The sequence below is a fragment of the Cryptomeria japonica genome, chromosome 8 (genome assembly GCF_030272615.1).
Source record: "Cryptomeria japonica chromosome 8, Sugi_1.0, whole genome shotgun sequence".
NCBI lineage: Eukaryota > Viridiplantae > Streptophyta > Pinopsida > Cupressales > Cupressaceae > Cryptomeria > Cryptomeria japonica.
In genome coordinates this window covers 37,199,163-37,223,291 of record NC_081412.1, presented here as the reverse complement: position 1 = coordinate 37,223,291, position 24,129 = coordinate 37,199,163, and the positions used below count along the sequence as shown (strand labels likewise).

Below are 24,129 nucleotides of genomic sequence, written 5' to 3'. Positions count from 1 at the left end.
TTAAGAAAAACGAAGGTCACCTTTACCTATGATAAAATGAGAAATGAGGAGTCATCTCTCAACGATGATGGTAGGACAATCAGAAAGGCAAGAACACATAATGATGAGGAGAGTCAGGCTCCCAAGAGAAGGAAAGGTATGAATGGAGAATCACAAGCAAGAGGCAAGGAGATTGCTAGCCAGAATTCAAGGCAAGAGAAACACAAGTCTAACACTCCTCAACCTACCATGAGCTCCTCATTTGTGAAGGAGAATGATATGACAGAGAAGGACAATAAGTCCAAATAGGATTCTGATACAAAAATCCTAACAAAAAACAATCAAGAGTTACATGCTACAGCACAAACGGAACCACATGACGATGATGAAGAACAGTCGAGATCTCCTACAATTCAGTTAGAGGTCAACTTGGGCAACAATGTGGTAGATTTAACTAAGGACAAGGATATGGATGATGATGTTATTTCAGCCTTGCGAGGACTTGATCAGGACTTGGGCCTCGAGGACGGGATGGAAATTTTTACTATTCCTGATTGCTTGTTGCGAAGCATGGAGAAGAAGATGATAGAGGCACAACCCACAAAAGATATTGATGACTTCCTAGCCAAGGTTGGCAAGGAAAAGGAACAGAAGAAGGCTAGGGTGTTCTCTAAGATTACTAGAGATGATGCAGGTGTGTGTATTGCACAAGTGGCTAGTCCGATAGGTGATAAGAACAGAGATGTGGTCACTCCTATGGATTATCAGGTCACCACAATTGACCTTGGACCTACTACAAAGAAGCAAGAATTCCAGGAGTTAGATGATACGATCAAGGCAATTGAAGTGTGGTTGAATAGGACTATTGAAAAGAAGGAGATGCTTGTGAGTGAGAACAGGAGACTCAAAGAATATATTGAAGGGATGAATTCCCAAAGGCAAGAGGATCCTGCTTTTGTCTCACCCATTGCAATCAATCACAGATTCCCCTTTGACTATGAGGCGGCGAGGAATACACATCAGGAGGTTGGAAAATGGATTGAGGATCTTTCAAAGTAAGCGGATGATTTCCTAACTCTGTTTGTCCAAGCATTTGGTAGGACATTGTTGACGTGTATTTTGTACACTATCAAACACAGAATAAAATACCCAAGGGTACCTTATCCTCTCTTGAGTAAAGCCTCTGAATGCTGAAGACATCGCGAGAAAGGATCAATCAGGGTGACTTCAAGGTTCTTCGTTGTAGGATCTCTACGTGTGGATAAGCACCAGTGGTCGTTGTAAATGCTGTTTCTTCAAGGGGCCTTACGTTTTCGAACTGCAGGAACAGAATTTTCCTAAAACTAACAAATTCTCAAAAAAGATCGAAAGGTAGGGTTTACAAGAGATGAATTCTAATCTAATCCTAAGAATGACTCAATGTAGGCTAGATTTGGTAAGATTCTACCAATTTCAATATCGCCAAGGAATTACAACTCTACTGGAATTGATGCGATCTTCTAAGGTGATTAGTGATTTTTCAAACCATCAAGAATTATAGACACTACCATGAAGGTACATATCAATAGTTCAATAATGATTGAAGGTTCAAGCAATATGGATATCACCAGTTGACCACACAGGGCGTCCTTACAATCAGTAAGAAGCTAGTGGTTTGGAACGTGAATCTCACCAAAGATCAAAGCCTGACACTTAGTCCTTCAAACTTAAATACTACTTCGACTGAGAATGATTCAAGAAAGTAAACAACCATGAAGATAGCCACAAGAATTGCAATAAAACACCATAACTTCAATATTTTATTGATCTCAAAGCCAAAATAGACAACAATTGCTTGAAATTCTTTCTTCAATACTCAATCTTGCTACAAAATAACTTTCTTCTCTCCAAAAGCTCTAATCTTCTAATTTCTAACTACTTATCTCTAATATCTAATCACAAAATGAAAATGAGGGAGGGTATATATAGCATCCTCAATTACAATGAACGGCCCAAATCAAAAGAAGATCAACGGCTGAGATTTTGACACCTAAACCCTAATTAGGGTTTGTTAGAAAAAGTTCCCTTTTTAGTTGAACATTACTAAATGCATAGCCAAATATTTAATTGGCACAAAAATCGAGGGAACATAGACCAATGATAATTAAGGTGCCACATCATCTACAACAATCTCTCTTCTAGAACCTTATTCCCTTTCCAATGTTCCTTCTTAGCATATGCAATGAATCTGGACACAATTCCCTCAATCTCAGCAATAGGAATCTCAGGAAGATTCCTCATTCGTTCCTCCAAGTGGATAACCTGATCAAAGGCCTTGAGGAGGGTTGTATCCCATCCAGGTTCGAGTTCTTTGATCTTCTCAATCAGGAGCATAGTAGCGAACATTAGATCTCGTTGTTCATCCGTGATGACATTCTCATCTTTGCAAAAGATGACCTTGACTCTTTCTTCCAACTCTTGAAGGTCCACATCTGTCTCAACTTCGATCCTCCGGCCAAGAATGGTACACAATACCTCAAACACCTTGTCCTGAATTGGATGGATGACACCTTCAACTTGATTGCATTTGGTGCTGATGTCCTCAAAAAGAACCTCTTTCATCTGGAGTAGAGTTGACCACTGAAGTAAATTATGAGCTCCTCCATCCATTATCTTTTCTTGTGCCAGGATCTTCCTTGGTGTTTGCCTGATCACTTGCAGAACAGGAATGATAACATCTCTAGTATGAACGAAAGCGGCTACCGTTATCATTAGGTTGTGGACGATCTCAAGGACCTGGATAGCTCGGTGGATTGTCTGCATCATTCTTGTTGCAAATTCAACGACAACTGTGTGGGATTTGTCAATCCAAGAGCTCATAAGCTAAACCAAGCTCTTGACTCTCTCTGCCTCGCCAACTGATTCAAGGGGAAGTGCTTGCACAAGAGACACTGCTGGATCCTGACGTTCCAGGGGCTGATTGAGATGACTAAAGTAGCCTCTCCAAGCACCGACCTCTCTCTCAAGCTTTCTATTCTTTTCCATTTCTTCCTTAAGCTTGTCTTTAAGTACTTCAAATGAATCAGTTGCCTCATCCAGTGCCTGCTCAGCAGTGAGTGGACCAAGCTCAAATGTTTCTACATCATACTCTTCTGCGAGAATTTCACCTTCATACTTGTCCACTACCGGTGTAGCTATCTGCAACTTCCTAGACCCTGTCTCATCTCTGATCATCTTGGACATCTTGGTGGCCTTTTTCTTCTCCGTTGCCTCTTGAGAATTTCCTACAAGGCTCTCTAAGTCAATTACTTTATCTTCATCCTCAATCACAATCACCCTTGTCAGTCTCTCCTTCAACCAATTTGGAATGGCAGATCTCTTCTCTCTAACTTGTATTTCTTTAGGCAATGGTTAATAATTCTAGCCCAATGAATCGTTCATTTCCCTTGAACTATCACTTGGATGAAGTAGAACATCCACTTCTCAAAGTAGAAGGCCTGAGGAGCCCCTGTAACTCGATTGAGCAAAGTTATCAAATCTCTGTATTCCTCCTGGAAGTCGATCCTATGTGGTGTATTGGGAATCTTGCTCAGGCGAGGACGACTTTTGAGTAACCAATTCTTATTGATGATGCTCAAGCAAGTGTCTGGATCATCTTCATACATTGACCTGGCTCCTTCTAAGCTTTTGTAAATCATATCTTTATGTTCTGGGAGATGGAGAGCTTCACTTACAGCCTCCTCTGAAAGGTAAGCCAAAGTGTTCCCTTCCGTGGATACGATCGATCTTGATTGTGAGTCATAATGGCGGGCACACTCGATCATCAGCTCATGGCACTGAATTGTTGGAGGGAAACCGGCCGTCTTGATGATGCCACTTTCAATTATTCTCTTTGCGACAGGTGATGGCTTGCCAATGTAAGGAACCTCTCGAAACTTCTTGACACTGAAGTTTCCCAAGTTGGTATCTCCTATTGCTCCACTTGGACACGATCTTGGTCTCCAATTCTTCATTCCTCTGATCTTCCTTCATGAGGGCTGGACGACTAGTGGATGCTCCTGCCTTTGGGGTCGCCATCTTGACACCTACACAACATTTCATAATGAGTAATATATTTTGCAACGTAGAAATATAGAGTAGAAAGGAAGATTTAAGATTTTAATTAGGAAACTTTATGATAAATCTTGAGTTATCATTTCCTAATTAACTACATCAAACTTAGGATTTTCAAAACAAAGCGCAAAATTCAAATCTTCAATAATGGTGTCAAGGTGATTTCGCCATACCTCCTCTTGAGAATTAATTCTAAAAAATGATGCAAAAATAAGGTGAATTTTGGCTAGGCAAAATGTAGATCGAAGTCCTCTTTTTAGCAAAAGGCGCCTCCTTTCGTCTTCACAAGCATCAACTCCACCACCTCTAGTCTTCAACACTTGAGGTAAATTCGCCCCAACTAGACCAGATTTCGCACCTCCTTCCTGCTCCTCAATCGCACTTGAAGTAATGAATGAATGATTGATTAAAATTGCTCAAAACACCCCTATTATATAGGGCGTTCACCACTTCACCTCCCCATAGGCCGACTTGGCAAAATAGGCCAAAAAATAAATAAATTTGCAAAAAAAGAGAGGCCGACTTAATAAAATAATAAAAATGATACCTCAAGCGCCCTATTTTTATTTTAATTTCACAAAAATTAATTTTAAATGCCTTTATAATAAAAAAAATTCGATTTTCTAAGGCTCAAAATCAATTTATTAAATGCCCATGCGCCTTTATTAAATGCCAATTTAATTAATTTTTTCAAATATTTTGAAGTTGGCAATTTTGGCATCTAATGCGATTTGGAGGATATTAATGTTGAAATAAGGTAAAAAATAATGAATGCCAATGACTTCGCTCTGGTCCCTTGGAGAGGGACGAGCGCTTTTCTCAATCTAGGCCTTGCATTCCTCATTTTTAATTGCCAACACTTCATCTAGGCATCAAAAATGGCATTTTTAATTGGAGTCTTGAGTTTAATTCATTTGATCTTTAGAAGGAACGTGCCTTAGGACATTTTCGCCCTGGAGCCTGGGTGAGGGACAGGAGCGCCTTTTCACTTTTGTCCTCAATCCTTCATCTTTTAATTGCCAATTCTCGTTGTGGGGTAAGCGATGATCCCCTTCGTTCATTCTATGCATGCTTAACTTGTTACTGCAAGGCAAAATAGGCTCTCCCAAGATTTTCGCCTTGGTCCTCTAGTGAAGGACAGGGGCGATTTCTCTATTTCAGGCATCATCTTGCCTCCAAAAAATGATCAAAATTTACGTAGGCAAGAATACACAATTTTACCTTCAAAATGCTAACACTTAGACAAAATTTGGATTTTCCCTCAAAAAACCCTAATTAGACCTAACCTGGGACCTATCTGACCTCCTGACAGGCTTACCTTATCGTCTCAATCTCAATCCTCGGGAGGACGCTTAATAACTTTCAAAATTTGACTGGACTTAGCTTGAATAATATCCAAAAGAAACCCCTAAGGTTTAGCCCTAGCCCAGACAACTCACTCACTCAAAACCCTAAAAGCAGAGAGAAGAACAGGCAAAACAAAAGCGAAAAAGAGGGGGTCCCCATTTTAATGGGGCGATGTGTGAAATGGTCACAACAGACATCAATGCTTATATTCAGGATGCAATATTTGGAACGAGTTTGGGATGATTTCCAACCAGTGCGAGAGAAGACTATCCATCGCTTCAAGGTGTTGAAGCGAATCCCTACACCTACATTGATCCAAAAGGGAGTTATTTAGGCAAGAGATGTTTACGACTTTTAGGGATGGTATTGTTCTTTGGCTATGCGGAGGTCCGCTTATGATCATGCAAGATAGGATTGCACATCGATGGAAGGATCAATCCAAGACACAAAATCAAAAATCCTTACATCCATTGAAGAATTATTGGGACTAGATGTCCATACTTCCAACAATTTGAACTTGGACAAATTGAAAGAAAAGATGAAGTTTATCTACTTTAGTCAGTTAGAATCTTTGAAGAAGAATCAGATAGATGATTTGGTTTCTCTTGTGATTCACATCAACAATTTGCAGAAGCTTAAGCCAGATTGGGAAAGTGTCTTTGATACTTGCTCAAATGCCTTGGATGTGATCGATGCACAACAAGAAGCTTTACCCAGAGTTACAATGGAGGAACTCAACTCAATCTTCGCCAGATTCATGAAGTATGCAGCTAGAGAGAGGGTTGTGTTGGCAAGATCTTGACCTTTTTATGCAAACCCTAGTTAGAGTTATTTTAGGGTTGTGTTGGCAAGATCTTGACCCTTGATTCTAAATGAATCTTGGCCATTCATTTCATTTGAGACTCTATATAAACCCAGTTGCCTCTCATTTGTAAGAGAGATTTTTGATAATTATCGTCTACATGCAGCAAGTTTGAATACAAATCATTGAAGTTTGGTGGTTTTTGTTTAGATTTTGTATGCATTTGTGGTTCTCATTGCCTCTAAATTTATATTAGAATTTAGATTAAAATTTTCTTTCAAGTATTTTCGATTGGATAAAAGAAGTGTTGAATGCATTTGAATGAAATTCATTTAATCCATACCACTAGCTTCTTGCTGATTGTAAGTTCGCCTTGTGTGGTCAACTGGAACTTGAATTGGACTTAGCTTCAATTATTGCACGTACGTTGGTATGCATTGACTTGATGATATTGATATTGATGGTAGTAATTTGAACATCTATAAATTTACCTTAGGTGATTGCAATAAGCATGTATTGAATTGTTCTTTGATGGTAAAACCTTGCCTAGTTGAATTTCATTGAATCATTCACTACATCTTGTATTCTAGGTTTTAGATTAGAACTCCCAAACCCTTGTCTCTTTTGTATTTATTCGAAAAAATTTGTTAGAATAAAATTAAGCTCAAATTGCAAAATCATTTGAAGTCATTTGGCAAACCCATGTCCATTCATGATAACCTTGAATCATTTAGAACGTTTATGTAAGTTCCCAAGTGAAAACAGCAAATCACATCAGCCATTGAGTTACCCACATGTCAAGAACTGACCGTAGAAACCTTGAAATTGTCTTAGTTGATCAGATATTTAGCATCTGGGGTGATTTTGTTCAAGAGAGGGTAAAGTACTTTGGTATTTTATTCTCTGTCCAATTGTGCCTAAAACACACATCAACAGAACCCAACCCCAAAAATTCTTTTGCCAAATCCACTAATTGAATTTGCAAACCTGAACTAATATCCAAACTAGAACTGGCAACTTAAGCTAGAGTTAGTATTTTCCATCTTTACGGCAATCCTTGCTAGTCATCCACAAAGAAGCATGGGATGGAAATAGAATCTTAAAGATGTACACCAAGAAAGATGACAAACACAATAGTGATATTAATACTTAATATTATTTGTTATTTTATGTAGGCCCGGATGATTATTCCAATTCATTCAGCAAAATTAATAGGCTTATCATGGCCCCAAGAAGATCGGTGATTTTTGAATCTTAACAATATTGCTCCACATATACAACAACTTAGGCTGTAAGACTATCAACCAGTTGCAGCACTGGCAATAACACTAAAGTTCCAAAAGAGGCAGCTGTTAAAAGGTTAGCCTGCTTAGCAATTAGCATTCCAACTATGATGATGGCTGTAGTTGAAGAACTTTGGAATGTGTATTCAACTTTAAATTTAAATGCCAAATCAATGAATACCAAACAGAAGCTCATAAGTATGAAACATAAGAATCCGGTTGACCATCATACCTGTTCAGAATGCTTTAATCAAAAATTGAAACAAATGATAAATAAGAGCAGCAAAACCCATGGGAAGTTGCTTTCTTATTTCAATCAATGATCTACAGTGGACACTATACACAGCTACTTTTGGGCACAGCAAAGAGTGCAAAAGCTAATTATTGCCAAGCTATATGAGTTGACCATTCCAGTATTCACAAAAATTCATTCATATCACTAAAACCTAGTGAAGAACCAAAAGACAGCTTAAGTTTGACTACATTTGAAATCAACTATGATGATGGCTGTAGTCAAAGAACTTTGGAATGTATATCCTACTTTGAATTTAAATGCCAAATCAATGAATACCAAACAGAAGCTCATTGGTATTAAACATAAGAATTGGTTGACCATCATACCTGTTCAAAATGCTTGAATCAAAAAATGAAACAAATGATAAATAAGAGCAGCCCCCATGGAAAGTTGCTTTTTTATTTCAATCAAAGCTCTACAGTGGACACCATACACAGCTACTTTTGGGCACAGCAAAGAGTGCAAATGCTAATTATTGCCAAACTTTTTGAGTTGACGATTCAGTTTTAACAAAAATTCATTCATATCACTAAAACCTAGTGAAGAACCAAAAGACAGCTTAAGTTTGACTACATTTGAAAACAATTTCACCCTATTTGGCAGATAGTTAGAAGTTAATTATAAATTGAAAAAAAATAACTGGTTATGATGTAAAAGGGCAGGTTGCAACACAAATGTTGATCAAGAACATGTACATGTTGGTTGACACCAGTTTATATCAACTTAAACTCTCTTTTTTCACAGTTATAATACAAAGATTGATTTGGCCAGTGGACTCTCAAGTAAAATTCAAACGAAAAAGAACATTCACATTTGCATACAAAAATCTTTATTTAAAAAAGATGTTACAGAAGAGAACCACTGTCGAGAACAAGATATTTGCTGCAGACACAAATCTGAAGTTTAACATTTTTTTTCTTCCAAGCTAGCAAGAAAACTAGAAAGACAAATATATTGGACTACAGAAAGAAAAACCCAAGCACCCAACTCCCATTTATTAGTTAAAAAAATTCCAAGTGCAACTGCATTAAGTAATACCCTCAAGATTGGAATTGAAATTGGTCAAGAGGATTAGTTTGGATATGTAACATCTAATCTTTCTTTGTTGTACAGGAAAATGTCCTTGTCCCATTAGATGCTAGATTGGATACCAAGGAAAACCTATAATGAAGTGTAACCTTGAAACAAAATGAAACATCCCTACCCAATGTAACCATTCACCAAAATGAAATGGCATTTCAATTGCATTTTACATTAAAAACAAATGCCCACTACAGATGGGGCATTCCAATAGCATTGGTGGATCTGCTTGTCTAAGAAAATATTAAATATATAATATTTGAGTAGCCCTGATTAAAAAACAATAGTTTAACAAATTGTCGTAGACAAAACAAATACACTGGCAATTAAGAAGGTATATCACTTCTAGATTACTCAGAAAAAGTTTGTACTTACAGAACCTCGATTAAAAGATTGATGTTTCTACTTGATGGATAACAAATAACAACATACAATTCAAAATATATCAACAGCTTCCACAATGAGCCATGAGTGAAACTTACCCGATAGTAAAAGTAATCATATAAGCGTAGAATATGGTACTTGTCGGCAGGATCATGCTTGTTTACATATTTAAGAAGTTTTATCTCATCAAGGCTCTGATCAAAGAAATCCTTGTTATTTTTTATGATCTTCATGCAAACATCCATGCCTGTGTGCAAGTCATGAGCTTGTATTGCTTTGCTAAATGCAGCTGAACCCAGATACTCAGTAACATGATAGCGTCCAGCAATCACTGAGTTTAGAACAACATGAAAGTTTTTATCTTCTTCAAATCCAGTCCTGGAAAAAAAATACAGAATAATGATAACATAAAGCTATATCAAGAATATCCATACAGTAATAGAAACCCCCTATTGCACAGCCCCTATCCATCCACCAAATAACTCAACAGAGTTTTGACTCAAATCACCAAAATAATACCTTTCCTTTGCAGATTTTTCTCAAGATCAAAGGATTAAAAAAGCAAATATATAATTTGCATCCTCTAAATTTATAAAATTTATAATTTCCCTCAAAAAATCAAGCTTATAAAATTCAAATTAGCAGCCTATAGATTAAAAAAGGTCAACAAATGAATCTCACCTATTTTTCCTGTGCACTATCTTCAGTGTAAATGTTTCAAACTCATCCTCCTGCGCCCTTATCTGTCGGACTTGTTCTTGAACAGCTGCAGCCTCTTCATCATCTATTGCTCCTGCTTCTTCATCTTCCTTGGAGTCATTCATATTTTCTTCTGTATCCCTTTTCTGCAGTTCTCTTTCACCAAGTTCATAATTTGAATATGTGGAAGCAGTGGAATGTGCAGACCTTTGCACATTAGCCTGTTTCTCATCCCTTGAGCTTAAAACAGGTGAAGATTCATTGCTCTTGCGCCTCCATGATGCCAAAATATCATCACGTTCAATAATATCATTGCCATAGTCATCTGTGTCCTCACAAAGTGTCATATTCCCCTTGGTTGACCAAAGAGACTTTCCAGACTCTGCCTTTGAGCCCACCATATCACAAGTGCTAGAAGGAGATGGAAAAGAGAATCCTCCAAAGTCGAGACCACCGCTTCCAGCATCCCTTCCTTTGACAACATGTTTGACAGTGTCTTGATCTTCACAGCTACTATGCCCAGCTTGACTATTACCATTATTCCTGCAATCAGACCAAGAACCATAATTCCTGCTAGTTAAGTGATCCTCGCTTTCATCTACAGCATCATACTTAGAAGAATCCTGACATGTCAAAGTTTCCTTGGCTTTCTCCAACCGTTCATGAGAGCTCCTACTTCGGTCATATCGAACTTGCTTAGACCCACAAATACCAATTTCTCGATCATGGAAATATTCTATGTCACCCTCACTGCTCCCTCCAACCAGGCTTTCTCTCATTTCACTACCAAAATCAGCTACATCACTATGAATTCCTATCCCAATGGACCTCACTGACCCATGTTGATCATCATCAACACCAAAATCTTCAGGCCGTGGCCGTTCAAGATCATTCATAGCCCTCTCACCACCCAACATTACAAGCTCATTGTTTTGTGTAACAAAACCTTGCCATACAGGTTCTTGTCTCATCAATGCCAATTCCTCTTCATCCATTAACTGCCCATCATATTGAGCTATTAAGTCACTGTCATCGTTCGTTCCATACATTCCAGTTGTAGACCGTCCAACTGGGTCCTCTGAACCAGCTATTTGTTCAATATTCTTTGACTGAAAATATTGTTCTCCTGAAAAGTATGAATCTTCTTCAACAAAAGATTGGTCATCATCCTCATCCTTCCCAGCGTCCCTCTCCTGCTGATCAGGAATGCTCCCATGTCCAGTTCCTTTCTCATTGTCACTGGGATAATCTATCTCATGAGCTAAAAACCAGGCCTCATCTTCTATAGGCTGCCTGATATATCCAAGATCATCATCGTCCTCATATTCATCCGAATCCCAATACTCATTTGGATAATCAACAGATTCACTTAAGCCATCTCCAATAGCAGCATGACCAGAAACAAGTTCTGAGGCATCTTCAGCAATACCTTGGCTTACAGACAATCGACTGCTTCCCATTATACGCTTCCCACCTATGTAACAAACAGTAAACTTACTTCAAAGATCAGGCCCATTAATGTGTTAGTCTATTAGTGATCAGTAATAGACTAATAGTACATGGTATTAATTAAGTAAAACTAAAATTTGAAATGTTTAAATATCCAAAAACCTTACATAGCACTTATTTCTACGTGGCAGGTGAAAGAAACATAACAAAAGTAGTTCCAATGAAAATATGTGCTTGGACCAAATAAAAATAACACATAAACAAACAAGATGGCAAAACAGAAAGCTGAAATGGCAAATTTCTAAACCCAAACCTGAATTGGAGATTTCCTGACCAACAGGTACATCCAGAAATGATCCTAGTAGAAATGAACCCTCAATGTTTGTAGCCTTTGTGCTTGATCCTGTTTGGTCTGATTTCTCTCCCCTATCAAGACCTTCTTGCAGAAAGTTGAGATTCTTCTCCTCAGACTTTAGCCTGACAGGAGGCAACCTTGGGAGCCCTTCCGAAGGCTTTTCTGGAGTGACCATGATTTCCAAAGTCTCCAACTTTTCTTGCTCAGTATTTTCTTGAGCCTTTAAAATGTGTAAATCAGCCCTTTCTTTTGCCAACGCCAACTCTTTCCATACTACTTGTCTGTTAACTTCTTTGCCACTATTACCTGCTTGTTCAAGATTCAAAGTTTGCAATGGTTGTCCAGGGTTAGCAGGATTGCTAATTAATGGATATGGAAAAGCTGTTTTATTCCGTCCTCCTTTCCATGGATCAAAGGATATTGTCCTAGAATCATCTGGTTTCAAAGGTATATTCTCTGGTAAGGGATCATAAAAGGATAAAATATCATGCTTAACCTGTTCACTCCTTGTGCCTCCTGAAGGGAAGTGAATATCAGCTTCAGGACCTTGGGCGAACCTGGATTGCTCACCAAACATTCCTTCAGCAGGAGCATATTTTCCTTCAGACCGCAAGACTCTCTCTTCAGGTCTATTAAAAGCACCCTTCTCTCCAAGTGACAGCATACTTCTGTCTCCATCTGAATCTAGAATCCTAGCACTACCTTTGCCATTCTTTTGTGACATGAGATTTGATGGATATTGAACAAGCTCTTCCACAAACAAAGACCCACTCGGAGCTTTCTTGCCATTCCTCATCTCCATTGTTACTGGAATTTTCATTGGCAACCCCTGAACATCACTGTTGGACCCTGTAGAAAGTTCTTCCTTTTCCATGTCCACAAATTTTTTTGCATTGTGAATTTTGTTTTTGTTTATACCCTCTGAAGGGCCTAGGGTCTCAATGCGTCCAGCACCCAAATTCCCCACGTATTTGTCTGGAAGAAATAAATTTTCAGACCTTGCAGAGGCCTGCTGAAACATAACTCCTGTATCACTTGTTCCCACTGAATCATACATTGTCCTTTGCTCGTTACATACAAGCTGCTGTTCCCCTTCATTATTAACTGGATTGTTTCTTCCATTAATGTGCTCTTGTCCAGGTCCATGTTTAATGGGATTACACTCCACCTCTTTGACTATAAGTTCTGTGTCGGTCACATTATCCTGGAAGGAACTTCCATCAGCCAATGACTGACTATTCATATTTTCCCCTTTATGGCAATATTCTTCATCAAAAGCAATGTCTTCAGGTACAAATTTTGATCTTTCATCTTTGTTCTGAAAGCATCGAAATTCTGCTCCCTGTCTTCCACGAGCTTCCTTGCCTTCATCAGCATTCTCTTCTCTGTTCCCTTCTAGAGACAAGTTACCAGTAAAAGACAGGGGAAGAGAACCATTCGAGCCCTGCCGGTTGACCAATTCCCCTCGCAAAGCTGCTTCAGCCTTTGTAAAATGGTGCCTTTTCAGGTAGTCCAATATAACATTCACAGTGTCTGCCATTGACACACTTGCCCCTGTCTTCCCCTGGTCTACAGCTTAAGTAATCGATATTATGATAACATCTGCAATAACTGCACATCAAAGACAGATAGCCAACATTCAACAAAAATATCATGAAAGTAACATTATTGAATCTAACTGAAATGAACAATCAACTAAACAAACATCCATACCCAAAGATTCAACCTACTAAATAATTACCGGAACACAACGACTCCAAAATCCTGCCCCCATGTCCATAGCATCAATCTTTTTGAGGATTCGTTATTGTTCGAAATCTATTGATAACATTGACATGAAAGCATAAAACTATCACATCTGAGCAATCTTGATGCAGTTTGGATGCTTGGATGCTAAGATACAGTAGATCCCAATTTCTAGTACCTACATGAAAAGAAGAGGGGAAAACGCTATCAGTCTGACCATACAATTTAGTGTCCTTCTAAAACAAAGCCTAACACTTAGAATTTTGTAAATTCATATTTAGATTCAAATCTTAAAACCATCTGCACAACCTGCAATTGTACCAGACAGTAAATCATTTTCAGAAACGAAACAAATATTTTTGGTCTTAACAATAGAATGCTAGAGGAATTAGACAACCACAGGACCAGAACAAACTAGAGAAAAAATCTTTTCTGAGATTAGAAAACCTCGTCACAACAATTTAGCAAAGGAATTATAAAAATAAAGAAGATTATAGATCATGGCAGATTGTCCTACACTGGGCTGCATAAATATCAAATTCTTAATAGTGAATTTACCTCAGAAAACCCACAGACAAACAAGTATACCACACACTTGATACTTAATAATGCTAATAATCAAAAATCATAATGAAGAAACTTAAATGTGTAAGAAAAGAAATCCTTCCATCGTATCAGTTTTGCAAAGAAAAACAAAAAATGAAGATTAGAAATTATAGCAGAATGGCATGCACTCTTGAATTGAAGCAGCAAAGAATGAAGATTGCTGCTTTTAAATTTAACTTATTCAGCCGTCAGACAATGTACATACTGCAGACTTGGTTGTCAAAATTACCAGAGATAGAAAAATAGTATTCATTATATGTAAAAAAAAAATAAAGAAAATTCACCAAAGTAATTTGGCTGAGCAAGACAAAAACAAAGAAAACTATAAACCATAGCAAACTGTCAGCCTGCACTAATCCATCAGGGCAGTGAAAATGATGATTATTGCTACCAAGAGCCAAAATGCCAGTGATCTGAAAATGAAATATAGACACTGTGATTTTGGCAAAGGAAAGTCCTATCGGAATGGCCTTCAATATTGCATCAGGGCAGTGAAAAATAGAGATTATCTTTTGAGTTTGTCTTACCAGAACCAAAGAGAAACATGGTTGTTACAGATAATGTCAAAGATTCATGAACAAAAGTGAAAAGAAGCAAGAAAAACAAAATCCTCACAACAGCCATTTGGCAAAGGAAAATCACAGTTGATTAGCCTGCAATATTGTGCTGAGGTGCCAAAAAGTGAAGATTATTTCTTGGATTTTTTTCTCAAGTTCCTTTTTTAAGCTCTAAGGGTGGTCTACAAGTTACAACCAATAGCTCGTAAATGTAGCAGAGTGATTTTCAGATTGCTTTTTCAAAAGTGAAGACCACTGCATCCAAATGTATCTTATAAAAGCTGCCGACAAACTTTCATAATGACCACGTAGCTCGGAAAATGGCAAAGATCCACAAATAAAATTGCCAGTCCCTAAACACAAATGGATCCACAACTCCACAAAGTAATAAGAAAACTTACAAATTTGCAGGCTATCGGAACAAATTCCATATGTCCATTAAGCAGATATAACCGAAACCGCAAAAGTTACAAATTAATTCAACCAAAGACAACATCAAGCAACGTTTCAATATAAGTTTGTGTGTCTTGGAAAGATTATTGCTTCTGAATTTATGTTATGGCAAACATATTCCCCAAACACAAAAGGATCTGCCGCTTGAAAGAACAGCAAAAACATTTACAAACCTACGCTCTCCATTGTTCGCTTCACATATCCAAAGCTCAAAGCGCAAAATTTACATTTTAATTCAGCCAAATAAAATATCAGGCAAGGTTTCAGTACAAAAAAGTGTCCTCGGTAAGTGTGATAGCTACCCTGCTAGGGTTACGGCAGCAGTAGCAGCACAGTTGTTATCTTCAGGCACACCCTCCAACGGTATTGCAAGAGCCAAAGAAGAAGAAAAATATGTATATGTGTCGAGATAAAAACGACTTCCAGCGATTCGACCTCGTGACCTTTGCCAGGCGTTTCCAAGCTCAGATCGCAAGCAAAAGACAGCCGGCCTTAAAAATATCTGTTTAAAATGCGAGATCGGTAATGCAGGTGGGGTTTGTAAATCTAATCCCGCCGTAGAGTTAGAAGCTAACCCTAGTTCAAATTTTGGATATCGATTTCTTTAATTTATTGTTTCCCTGGATAAATCAGCAATAAACTTGTAACTTACCGGTCACGGGTTCGAGACTATGTCTTTGTCTTTGTCCCTGTTTTTGCCACTTCCTGTAGATGAATGAAGGGGCCCCAAAAGAGAAAAAAAGGAACCCCAAAAAAGCTAAAAACACAGTGAATCAGAACAACTGAATAGAAATAATTTACAGTGAGCGTGGACACGAGATAGGTTTTATTGGATCGATTTCTGAACCTCGCGATTGCTATAATTATTTTTTAATTGTAGTATATACTGTGTGTATATGCCCAAGCATTATTTTTTCATTTTAGATTGTTGTTTTGTTTTTGCTGTTATTATGTGATTTTCCTTTAATCTGTCAAACAAACAAAAAAATGACAGGGACCATTTTACTTAAATGAGTTGGTCCAATGGAGGGATGCCACGTATTGCATCGTCACTTTTATATTTCAGTGTTGGAAAAAAATCGAATTCCAAGGTGGAAACAATTAAAGAGTAAAAAAATTAAATTAAAAATATTATAAGGAGCAAACTATAATGTGATCACGTCTAAGAGGAATGGTGTAAGAGAATATTCATGAGTAGTTGCACACTCAACTTGTATAGGAAGAGTATCTATCTTTTACTCCCTCTTTTTTAATTTAAAAATAATAATAGTTTGTTAGATGAGGTTTGATTAAATTTTGTGACTGAGTTTTCTAGAATTTTGTGTGGATTGGTATATCGAATAAATTTTATATGGGTGGAAAAAGTTGTACCTTAAAATTTATGTAAAATATAAAATATTAAGATTTGTTTATCATTCTTGTACATCATAATTAGAATAATTTATTTTACCAATCATAATGACATGACATAGTTTGATGTTATCTAAAGTGTTGTCTTTTCATGTGACCTTGTGATAGATGGGTAAGGTTTAATTTAGTCTAGAATTTCCTTTTGAAATTGAAATTAATAGGGGTAAATTTTTCAACAACATAATATTTAATTTTAGCCCAGCTTAAATTTATTTTTTCTACATCATAACGTGTCATTTTTTTGTTTACCTACGCATCATTTGCCACATTCTAACCTATTTTAAGGGAAAACACATACCTTTGATCAAAATTGTAATGAAATTGCACACGAATGCTCTTTTCCCTTGTTTATTGGGTATGTTTTGAATGTAGTGTCATATATATAATAATTAACTTGCAAGTGACATAAATACATGTGCAATTGGCATATCATAGTCCACATCTTGATCCCTTTGTCATTAACCCCCAAATTTTTATTACTAATCCTTAGACACGATATTCGCCACCAATGATAAAATCTATAATACTCGACTTGACATAGGTCACTTTCATAATAGCGTATCTAAACCCTTCACTTTTAAATTCAAATTTTAAAATTATCCACTAACAATCACTTCATAAGTCATTCTAAGGCAATTTGATGCATAATTTGTTGATTTATGTACTTGGATATTGTATTTAAGGGTACTCACCCATTCTTTTGAAATTAGCATAGAACTTGTGGAGTACATCTAGAGATTGATTTGTGAAGGTGGATGAAATAATTGGCTGATAATTAAATATCACTTCATCTTCTAGGTCCATTGCATGATTGTTTCACTTATAGTCATAAAATTGATCTATTAGGGATTTCACCAAGGAAAACATGACCCTAACAATCCAACAAGTTCCTCAAAGTTGTTTGTGGACACCATTTTTTCTTACAATGAGTAGACATGAAAGATTAGGCAAGTCAATCTTGATAATCCATATTTTGACCGTTCAATTCATATGGATTGCATCAATTCAAGTATGCATGCAAGTACAAGCCCACACAAATGGACCTAGACATAAATGCAATACAATCAAATGTATAAGTTAGTGAAATCGGCACATAACTTTAGAACATTAACAAATGCTTTACAGATGCTTAGATGGAGACTTCTTCAATAAAATTAAAGCTAGGTACCCATGCAAGTTTATTTATATTAATCTATAGCATTTAATTAGGTGTTTAATTTATATTGAATTTAATCATCAATCATAAATCTGTTATCTAATATAATTTGTTACCTAGTTGGATGCATTTATTTAATTAGCCTAGAATTATTTATGTAGTGGTTTATTTCCCATATATTTTTTAGTGAACGTGTCTACCCCTACACCACCCCAATATTTAACCTTAGGGTTTTACCTTCTATTTTCATGCTTGGTTTTTCAAGGGCTCTATCTTATTTTTTAATATTTGATTAAGGCTTGATTTCTCTTTCCTATTTATACTTTATGACGATGATTGTATCTTGGTTGTGTGATTCATTATGTCACCATACTTTATCTATCCTACCCATCCTTATTTGCCCCTCTAGGATTTGAGTTTTAGATCATAATATTCACTCATTTTCTAATTTTTATTAAACCTTACATCAATCTTATATCATTTATTGGATATGGAACTATGGTATGATCATCTTTTGGTTCACACCTATTCATCTTGGCATCATGTGTAATTGTGAGATTTTGCCAACATCAAGAGCTCAATGAAATGTACAAATAGAGAGACAAAATATAGGACAAGAATAAATTGTATTCTCATCAATAGATAGATGATCAAAAGATCAATAGTTATGCATACAATGAATATGAGTCTGCATATATAGGCAAGACAATATGGATATGTGAGACCCAAACATGACATGTGGCTCGATAAGAAACAAGGGTGGGTAGGAAATAGGTGTGGTAGGTAGGAGAAACAATAAAATATTCCACATGAGGTGGATCACCCACCGAAGGTGGAATTATCACTCCATTATAAGTGGATATGATAGAGTAGTAACAAGATCAACACCATAAAATGTGGAAATTCTCCTACACACACTATCCCAATGTGGCACAAACACTCAAGTGTCTCATACTCAAACTACTATGAAATGCATTATCCTAAGTAAACTTAAGTAAAGTGTAATAATATCCATGATGAATAATTAATTACACCAACAGTAATTCCTGCTACTTACACTACCAAATAAAACACAACCACTAAAAAAAACACAAAACTCAAACATTATTTAATGGATTTTTTCGCACAATTGATGGCATCAAGTTTGTGATGTCATCATATGTATGTCACACAAAGTGTGGAAATTTTTTTGATACTAATAGGGTAAATAAAAGTTTCTTTCAATTCTAAATATGTAAGGGTGTTATTAATAAATTAAATGGACCACTAAGAGAAATGAAAGGAAATACATAGTTGTTTCAAGATGTTTTTCGAGTTGATAGAAAGAATCTTTTGTTATCTCAAGTAATATGGTCTAAGGAAGATATATCTTTTTTAAATGGTTGCTTGAAATTAAATAAACTAACGAACTAAGGTCAAGAGACTTAATTTTAATCTACAAATTTATTTTAACCAAATCAATCATTACTCCCCAAACTTAAAACAATGTAGCACTATATCTCTAACTATTTAAGTTTATTTGCATTATTTGCTATTTGCTAAAACAAATCTAATTATTTACTACAAAATAATTGTCTAGAACTAAATAATCTGAATTCAAGTTTATTGCAACTTCAATATTAATCTAATCGTTGTATATTAAAACTAATCAGTGTATCTAAAGTTTATTTACATATTATTTGTTAGAGTTATCTTGTATTAGCTAATAATTATTTATTTAATTATTAGTCTATTATACTCCGTGTTTAAGCTAAACTTAGGCATTTAATAATATTGTAGGTATTTAATAATTATTGTAATTATCAAATACACATTATCCCTTTAGGGTTTCTTTAGGGTTGCTAATATCCTTTTATAAAGATTGTATTGTACTTGTTCATTAAAAACATATTCCCTCTCTAAATGATAATCTTTTTATTCAAAGCCATTATTATGTTTTTGTCTCCAATCTTCTCTTGTGACATGTATTTTGCTTGCAGGTGCTCTTGGGATCTCTGAAGTTGTATTTTCTCAACTTCTTAATGAACAAGTACAATACAATCTTTAGGGTTGCTCGTATTTAGGGTTGCACACCTTTAGGGTTGCTAATATCCTTTTATAAGGATTGTATTATACTTGTTCATTAAAAACATATTCCCTCTCTGAATGATAATCTTTTACTTTAGAGCCATTATTATGTTTGTGTCTCCAATTTTCTCTTGTGATGGGTATTTTGCTTGCAGGTGCTCTTGGGATCTCTGAAGTTGTATTTTCTCAACTTCTTCGTTATTAATGCCTAATTTCTTCAAATAAATTTAATCATCTACTTCTAAATTTCATGTACATATTATTCTAATCATAATAAAATAAAACAATAATTTAAATTCCTAAAGTGAACAAGTCGTTATTATGATAACATTTTTTTCTCAACAAATAATAGTCTAGGAGATTGCACCCAATTTTACTTACATATTATTAATGCCTAATTTCTTTGAAGAAATTTAATCATCTACTTCCAATTTTCATTTGTGATAATTCTAATCATAATACAATGAAACAACAATTTAAAATCCTAAAGTGAACAACTCATTATTATGATAACATTTTTTTTATCAATAAATAGTAGTCTAGGAGATTGCACCCATTGCAATATTATAAATTTTATAGTGTATGTGTGTCTATTTCATATATTACAATGGCCTTGCCATGGCCAACCTACTTACAAGATCCATGCCATAAAAAATGGCGACCAATATAGCCTATTTACTACCTCCCAATAAGCAAAATGGAGACCTTAATAGTAGTGTAATTTTGTCACTATTGGCTTGTTCTCCCTTCTAGAATACTTACAAAATTGGGGTGATATTAAAATTACTAAAATCTATCACCTTACATTTTTGTACCTCCTAACCTACAACTTTAGCAACAACATCCCCTTTGCGTTTTTGGGGGCAATTCGACCCACACCTATTATGGTCTTCTCTATCAACTCCAGCTCCGTCCTCAACCATGGCCTCATCCTCCCCATCTTCCAGCTCCACGTCACCCCCAAATTTCCTCTTTTACATATTTTTGTAGCTATCCCAACTCATCCTCTGGCACTAGCTTTCAAGCATCCTCTAACACTAGCTTTCAAGCATCCTCTTCAAGAATGAACACTCCTCATCACCCCTCCCCTATGCCTACAAAGGCAAGAAGGAGAAGGGACAAAGATTAACAAAAAATTATCCACCTACTGGACACAAACCTTGATAAATAAAAATATTTGGTAGGGAAACGACATTCTCTAGAATATCCTTCGATTCACCCAAAAACTTTTTCTAATGATTTTTTTGCAAAGAATGTTGGCTTGATGATAATGATATAGTTGTAATAGGATGTTTGATAACTTTATTTGTGTTGTCATTGATGGAAACCATGTTTTATTATTCATCTAAGTCATTTAGACCAGTCGATAGAGCCTAACCGGTAGTGGAGTCAGTTAAACAACAAAACTACTAAGTGCAGTCAAACTGATAAACGAGAACAAAGCGATGATCATACATCCGGTATGGACGATCGGTGAAGAGTTAGACGTTGTGGTTTGGTACACATGTTTATGATATTGGTATGAGTCTTTGATTGAAACCACATCAGCAGATCTAGAGTATTGAGCAAGTTATGATTGGTAGAACAATGATAGTCATGAAGAACACAAAACCGGTAAAGCGGAGTTACTTTGATTGGTAACCGGTAGACTTTATGTCATATTTTTGAGTTATGTTTTGTTTGGCCAACATAAGTAAAGTGTAATGAGCGAGAAATTGTAATAGGTGACCAGATTCGATGAACCCAGGGAATTGTTCCAAGGTTCTTCACCGACCTAACAAAGTTTGTTATAAGGAGATGAATGTTGAATGATTTTATGGATCAAAGTGATAATTTGATCGTGCGGTGGAAGGAGTTAGGTTTTGATGTTTAGTCGGTGGTAGAAGCTGAGCAGAAGCGGATCTAATTAGGCACGGAGGTGCTAACAAAAAATTAGTCAAACTTGTTGTTCCCTAACAGTTGCAACAATAAAATCCTCTCACAAGGTCACTCCTAATAGGGTGCGGTAGGATCCTAATAGGTCTGAAGGTTAAAATCCTCTAACAAGGTGATACGTTAGCTTGTGTTTTGAAATCCCTTAGCTCGGTAGCTCCTAACAAGGTTGGGTCCTAACATGCCTTATTGTAATAGCTCTTAATCGGGGTAAAGCACTCTTAATCGGGTGTCACTCCTAATAGGGTTTTGTATGACCTTAACCGATCAGATCTCTATACTGTAGATAGTTGATCCTTGTGGGTACTAATTCCCACCCTTTTTTTCCCATTTGGGTTTCCACATGAAAAATCATTATGTTATGGTTTGCATGCTTTATTGGGTGTTTTCTTATGTGGTTTTATTTCTTGCATGCATATTGGTTTTCAGATTGGTGAAAAGTGTTATCAGATTTATTAATTTTTTGCTTGCATCGATTAACCCCCCCACCTCTCAATGCCTTATAAGTTTATCAATTGGTATCAGAGCCTAATTCCCTTAAGGCTTAACTGCTTGGGAAGGATCCCTAAGCCTAACATGGGGGAAGGTTCAATGAGTTACAGAGAGATTTCACACTGGCTTGCAGAATCTAAAGAAGCCTATAATGAACTAAAGGTCAAGTACAAAGCTTCATTGGATAGGGAAAAGAGTTGGCTGAGCAGTTGATGGAACTTAGTGAAAACAATTCATTTGAGGAAGCAAACATTTATGCCTTGGTTAATGAGGTGGAATAGATGAATGATGATAAGTCAAACCTGAGAAGAGATTTGGAAGCCCTTAGCATCGGGATCAGTCAAGAGTCAGAAGCCAAGAGGACAACTGAAGACAAAATAAGAGATCGGAAGCATGAGATCGTTAAGCTGAACCAGGAGATTAGTAACTTGCATGCACATCTTCATGAGGAAATAGAAGAAAGAGAGGAGATACAAGTTGATCTAGACATGGCTATGTCTCTCAGAGAAAGTCTTACAAAGAAGAATGAGGAGCTTACAAAGGAGCTGGCTTATGCTAATGAGTTATTAGTTAAATTCAACAAGAGAACCACTATGCTTGATGAGCAGATTCAGACACAACGGCAACAAGAAGATACACATGGCTTGGAATACACAACCTTTGAACAAGGAGAGCCATTTGGTACCAAGGACACCATGCATGAAGGCAAATCAACACCTAAGATCAAGAAGATCATCGGTAAGAGAACCTAAAAACAAGTATGTTTTAACTGTCATAAGGTAGGTCATATTGCTAATGTTTGTCGAAGTAGATCTAGTAACTTTGATGGATATAGACCTAATGCGAGTGAACTCACAATGTTGGTTCCCACATTTTTGTACATCATGTTTTTTGCCGAAATCATACATTTTTTAGAAAATATAATGATTTAAGGTTTAAGAGGTCCCATTTGAAGTAATTAATTGAAGAGAGTTGGATCAAAGGCGCTTAGATAAAAATTTCTTGGATAGAACCTCTCTACTTCTAAATCATACTTGCAATGGAGTCTCCTTTGCATCTATCAAATACTGATAAAAAACCAATTTTACATTAGCTTTTGGGGGTTGAAATGAATTCATTTAGAAGTTTTATTTTTTAGGTATTTAGCTCTTATTATAAGCTTTCCAAATAATATAATTTTAATATATTTAATTTCATTCATATATTTTAATTTTATTTCTTATGAATGTAGGGTTTTCACCTAACATGAACTTCTTTGTTCAATACTTATGGAAAAATAGTAAACATCACCCAAAAATATTTACGCGCTAGGTATTGAAGTCCTCTTTCCAACAAAAAAAATGATTTTTGTTACATATACAACAAGAACTATGTAATATAAAATGGACATATGTTAAAATTACAATAAACTTGACTTCAAATCTCAATAAAATATGAAATATTGAAGATAATATTACAAAACCAATTGCAAACACTAGATATGGATTTTACAAAACCAAATTTGAAATAATCACTTTCATATCTATTATAGAAAAAAGTTATGGTATACAGAGTGAGTATCACTCTTTTAAAATGTTGTTTTTTGAAAAAACTAGTTTTTGAGGGAGATAGAAAAATGGAAGCAAATTGTTTCCAAGAAATATCAAAAAAATGTTTTTAGAATCTACATACAAAATGACACAAATCACTAGTTCATATCATCTACAAATTCCTTACGGTATAGAAGTAATAGGTGTCTGAATCTGAAGTTTTCTCTGAAAATGAATATTGCAGTGTCAAAGCTGGCAAAAAAGTGTAACCCACTATTGTGGGTTCACCCATGTATATGAAGGTTATAAGCCTAGTACTTTTAATGGAAATTGCTTCAATTGCAACAAGTATGGGCATAAAGTTGTTGAGTGCAGGTCTAGAGTGAACAATCAAAGATCTTACATGAATTAGAGTT

General features: G+C 36.0%; 1 protein-coding gene across 6 annotated transcripts in view; it reads right to left on the bottom strand.

Annotated features, from left to right (window-relative positions):
* The window catches only part of LOC131064560 (uncharacterized), a 52,380-nt gene extending 36,361 nt beyond the window's left edge, over positions 1-16,019 (bottom strand). The window contains exons 1-6 of one of the 6 annotated variants that reach the window (XM_057998734.2): positions 15,780-16,019; positions 15,430-15,629; positions 13,507-13,689; positions 11,724-13,376; positions 9,944-11,435; positions 9,361-9,640 (exon numbers count right to left, since the gene is read on the bottom strand). In XM_057998734.2, the coding sequence (XP_057854717.2) occupies positions 9,361-9,640; positions 9,944-11,435; positions 11,724-13,305 (3,354 nt within the window). In that variant the 5' untranslated portion in view covers positions 13,306-13,376; positions 13,507-13,689; positions 15,430-15,629; positions 15,780-16,019. Of the gene's footprint in view, positions 1-9,360; positions 9,641-9,943; positions 11,436-11,723; positions 13,377-13,478; positions 13,690-15,300; positions 15,738-15,779 lie in introns of those variants that run through there. The other 5 variants (XM_057998731.2, XM_057998733.2, XM_059209589.1 and 2 more) reach the window with 5 other exon arrangements.
* Between the last annotated feature and the right edge of the window lie 8,110 nt (positions 16,020-24,129).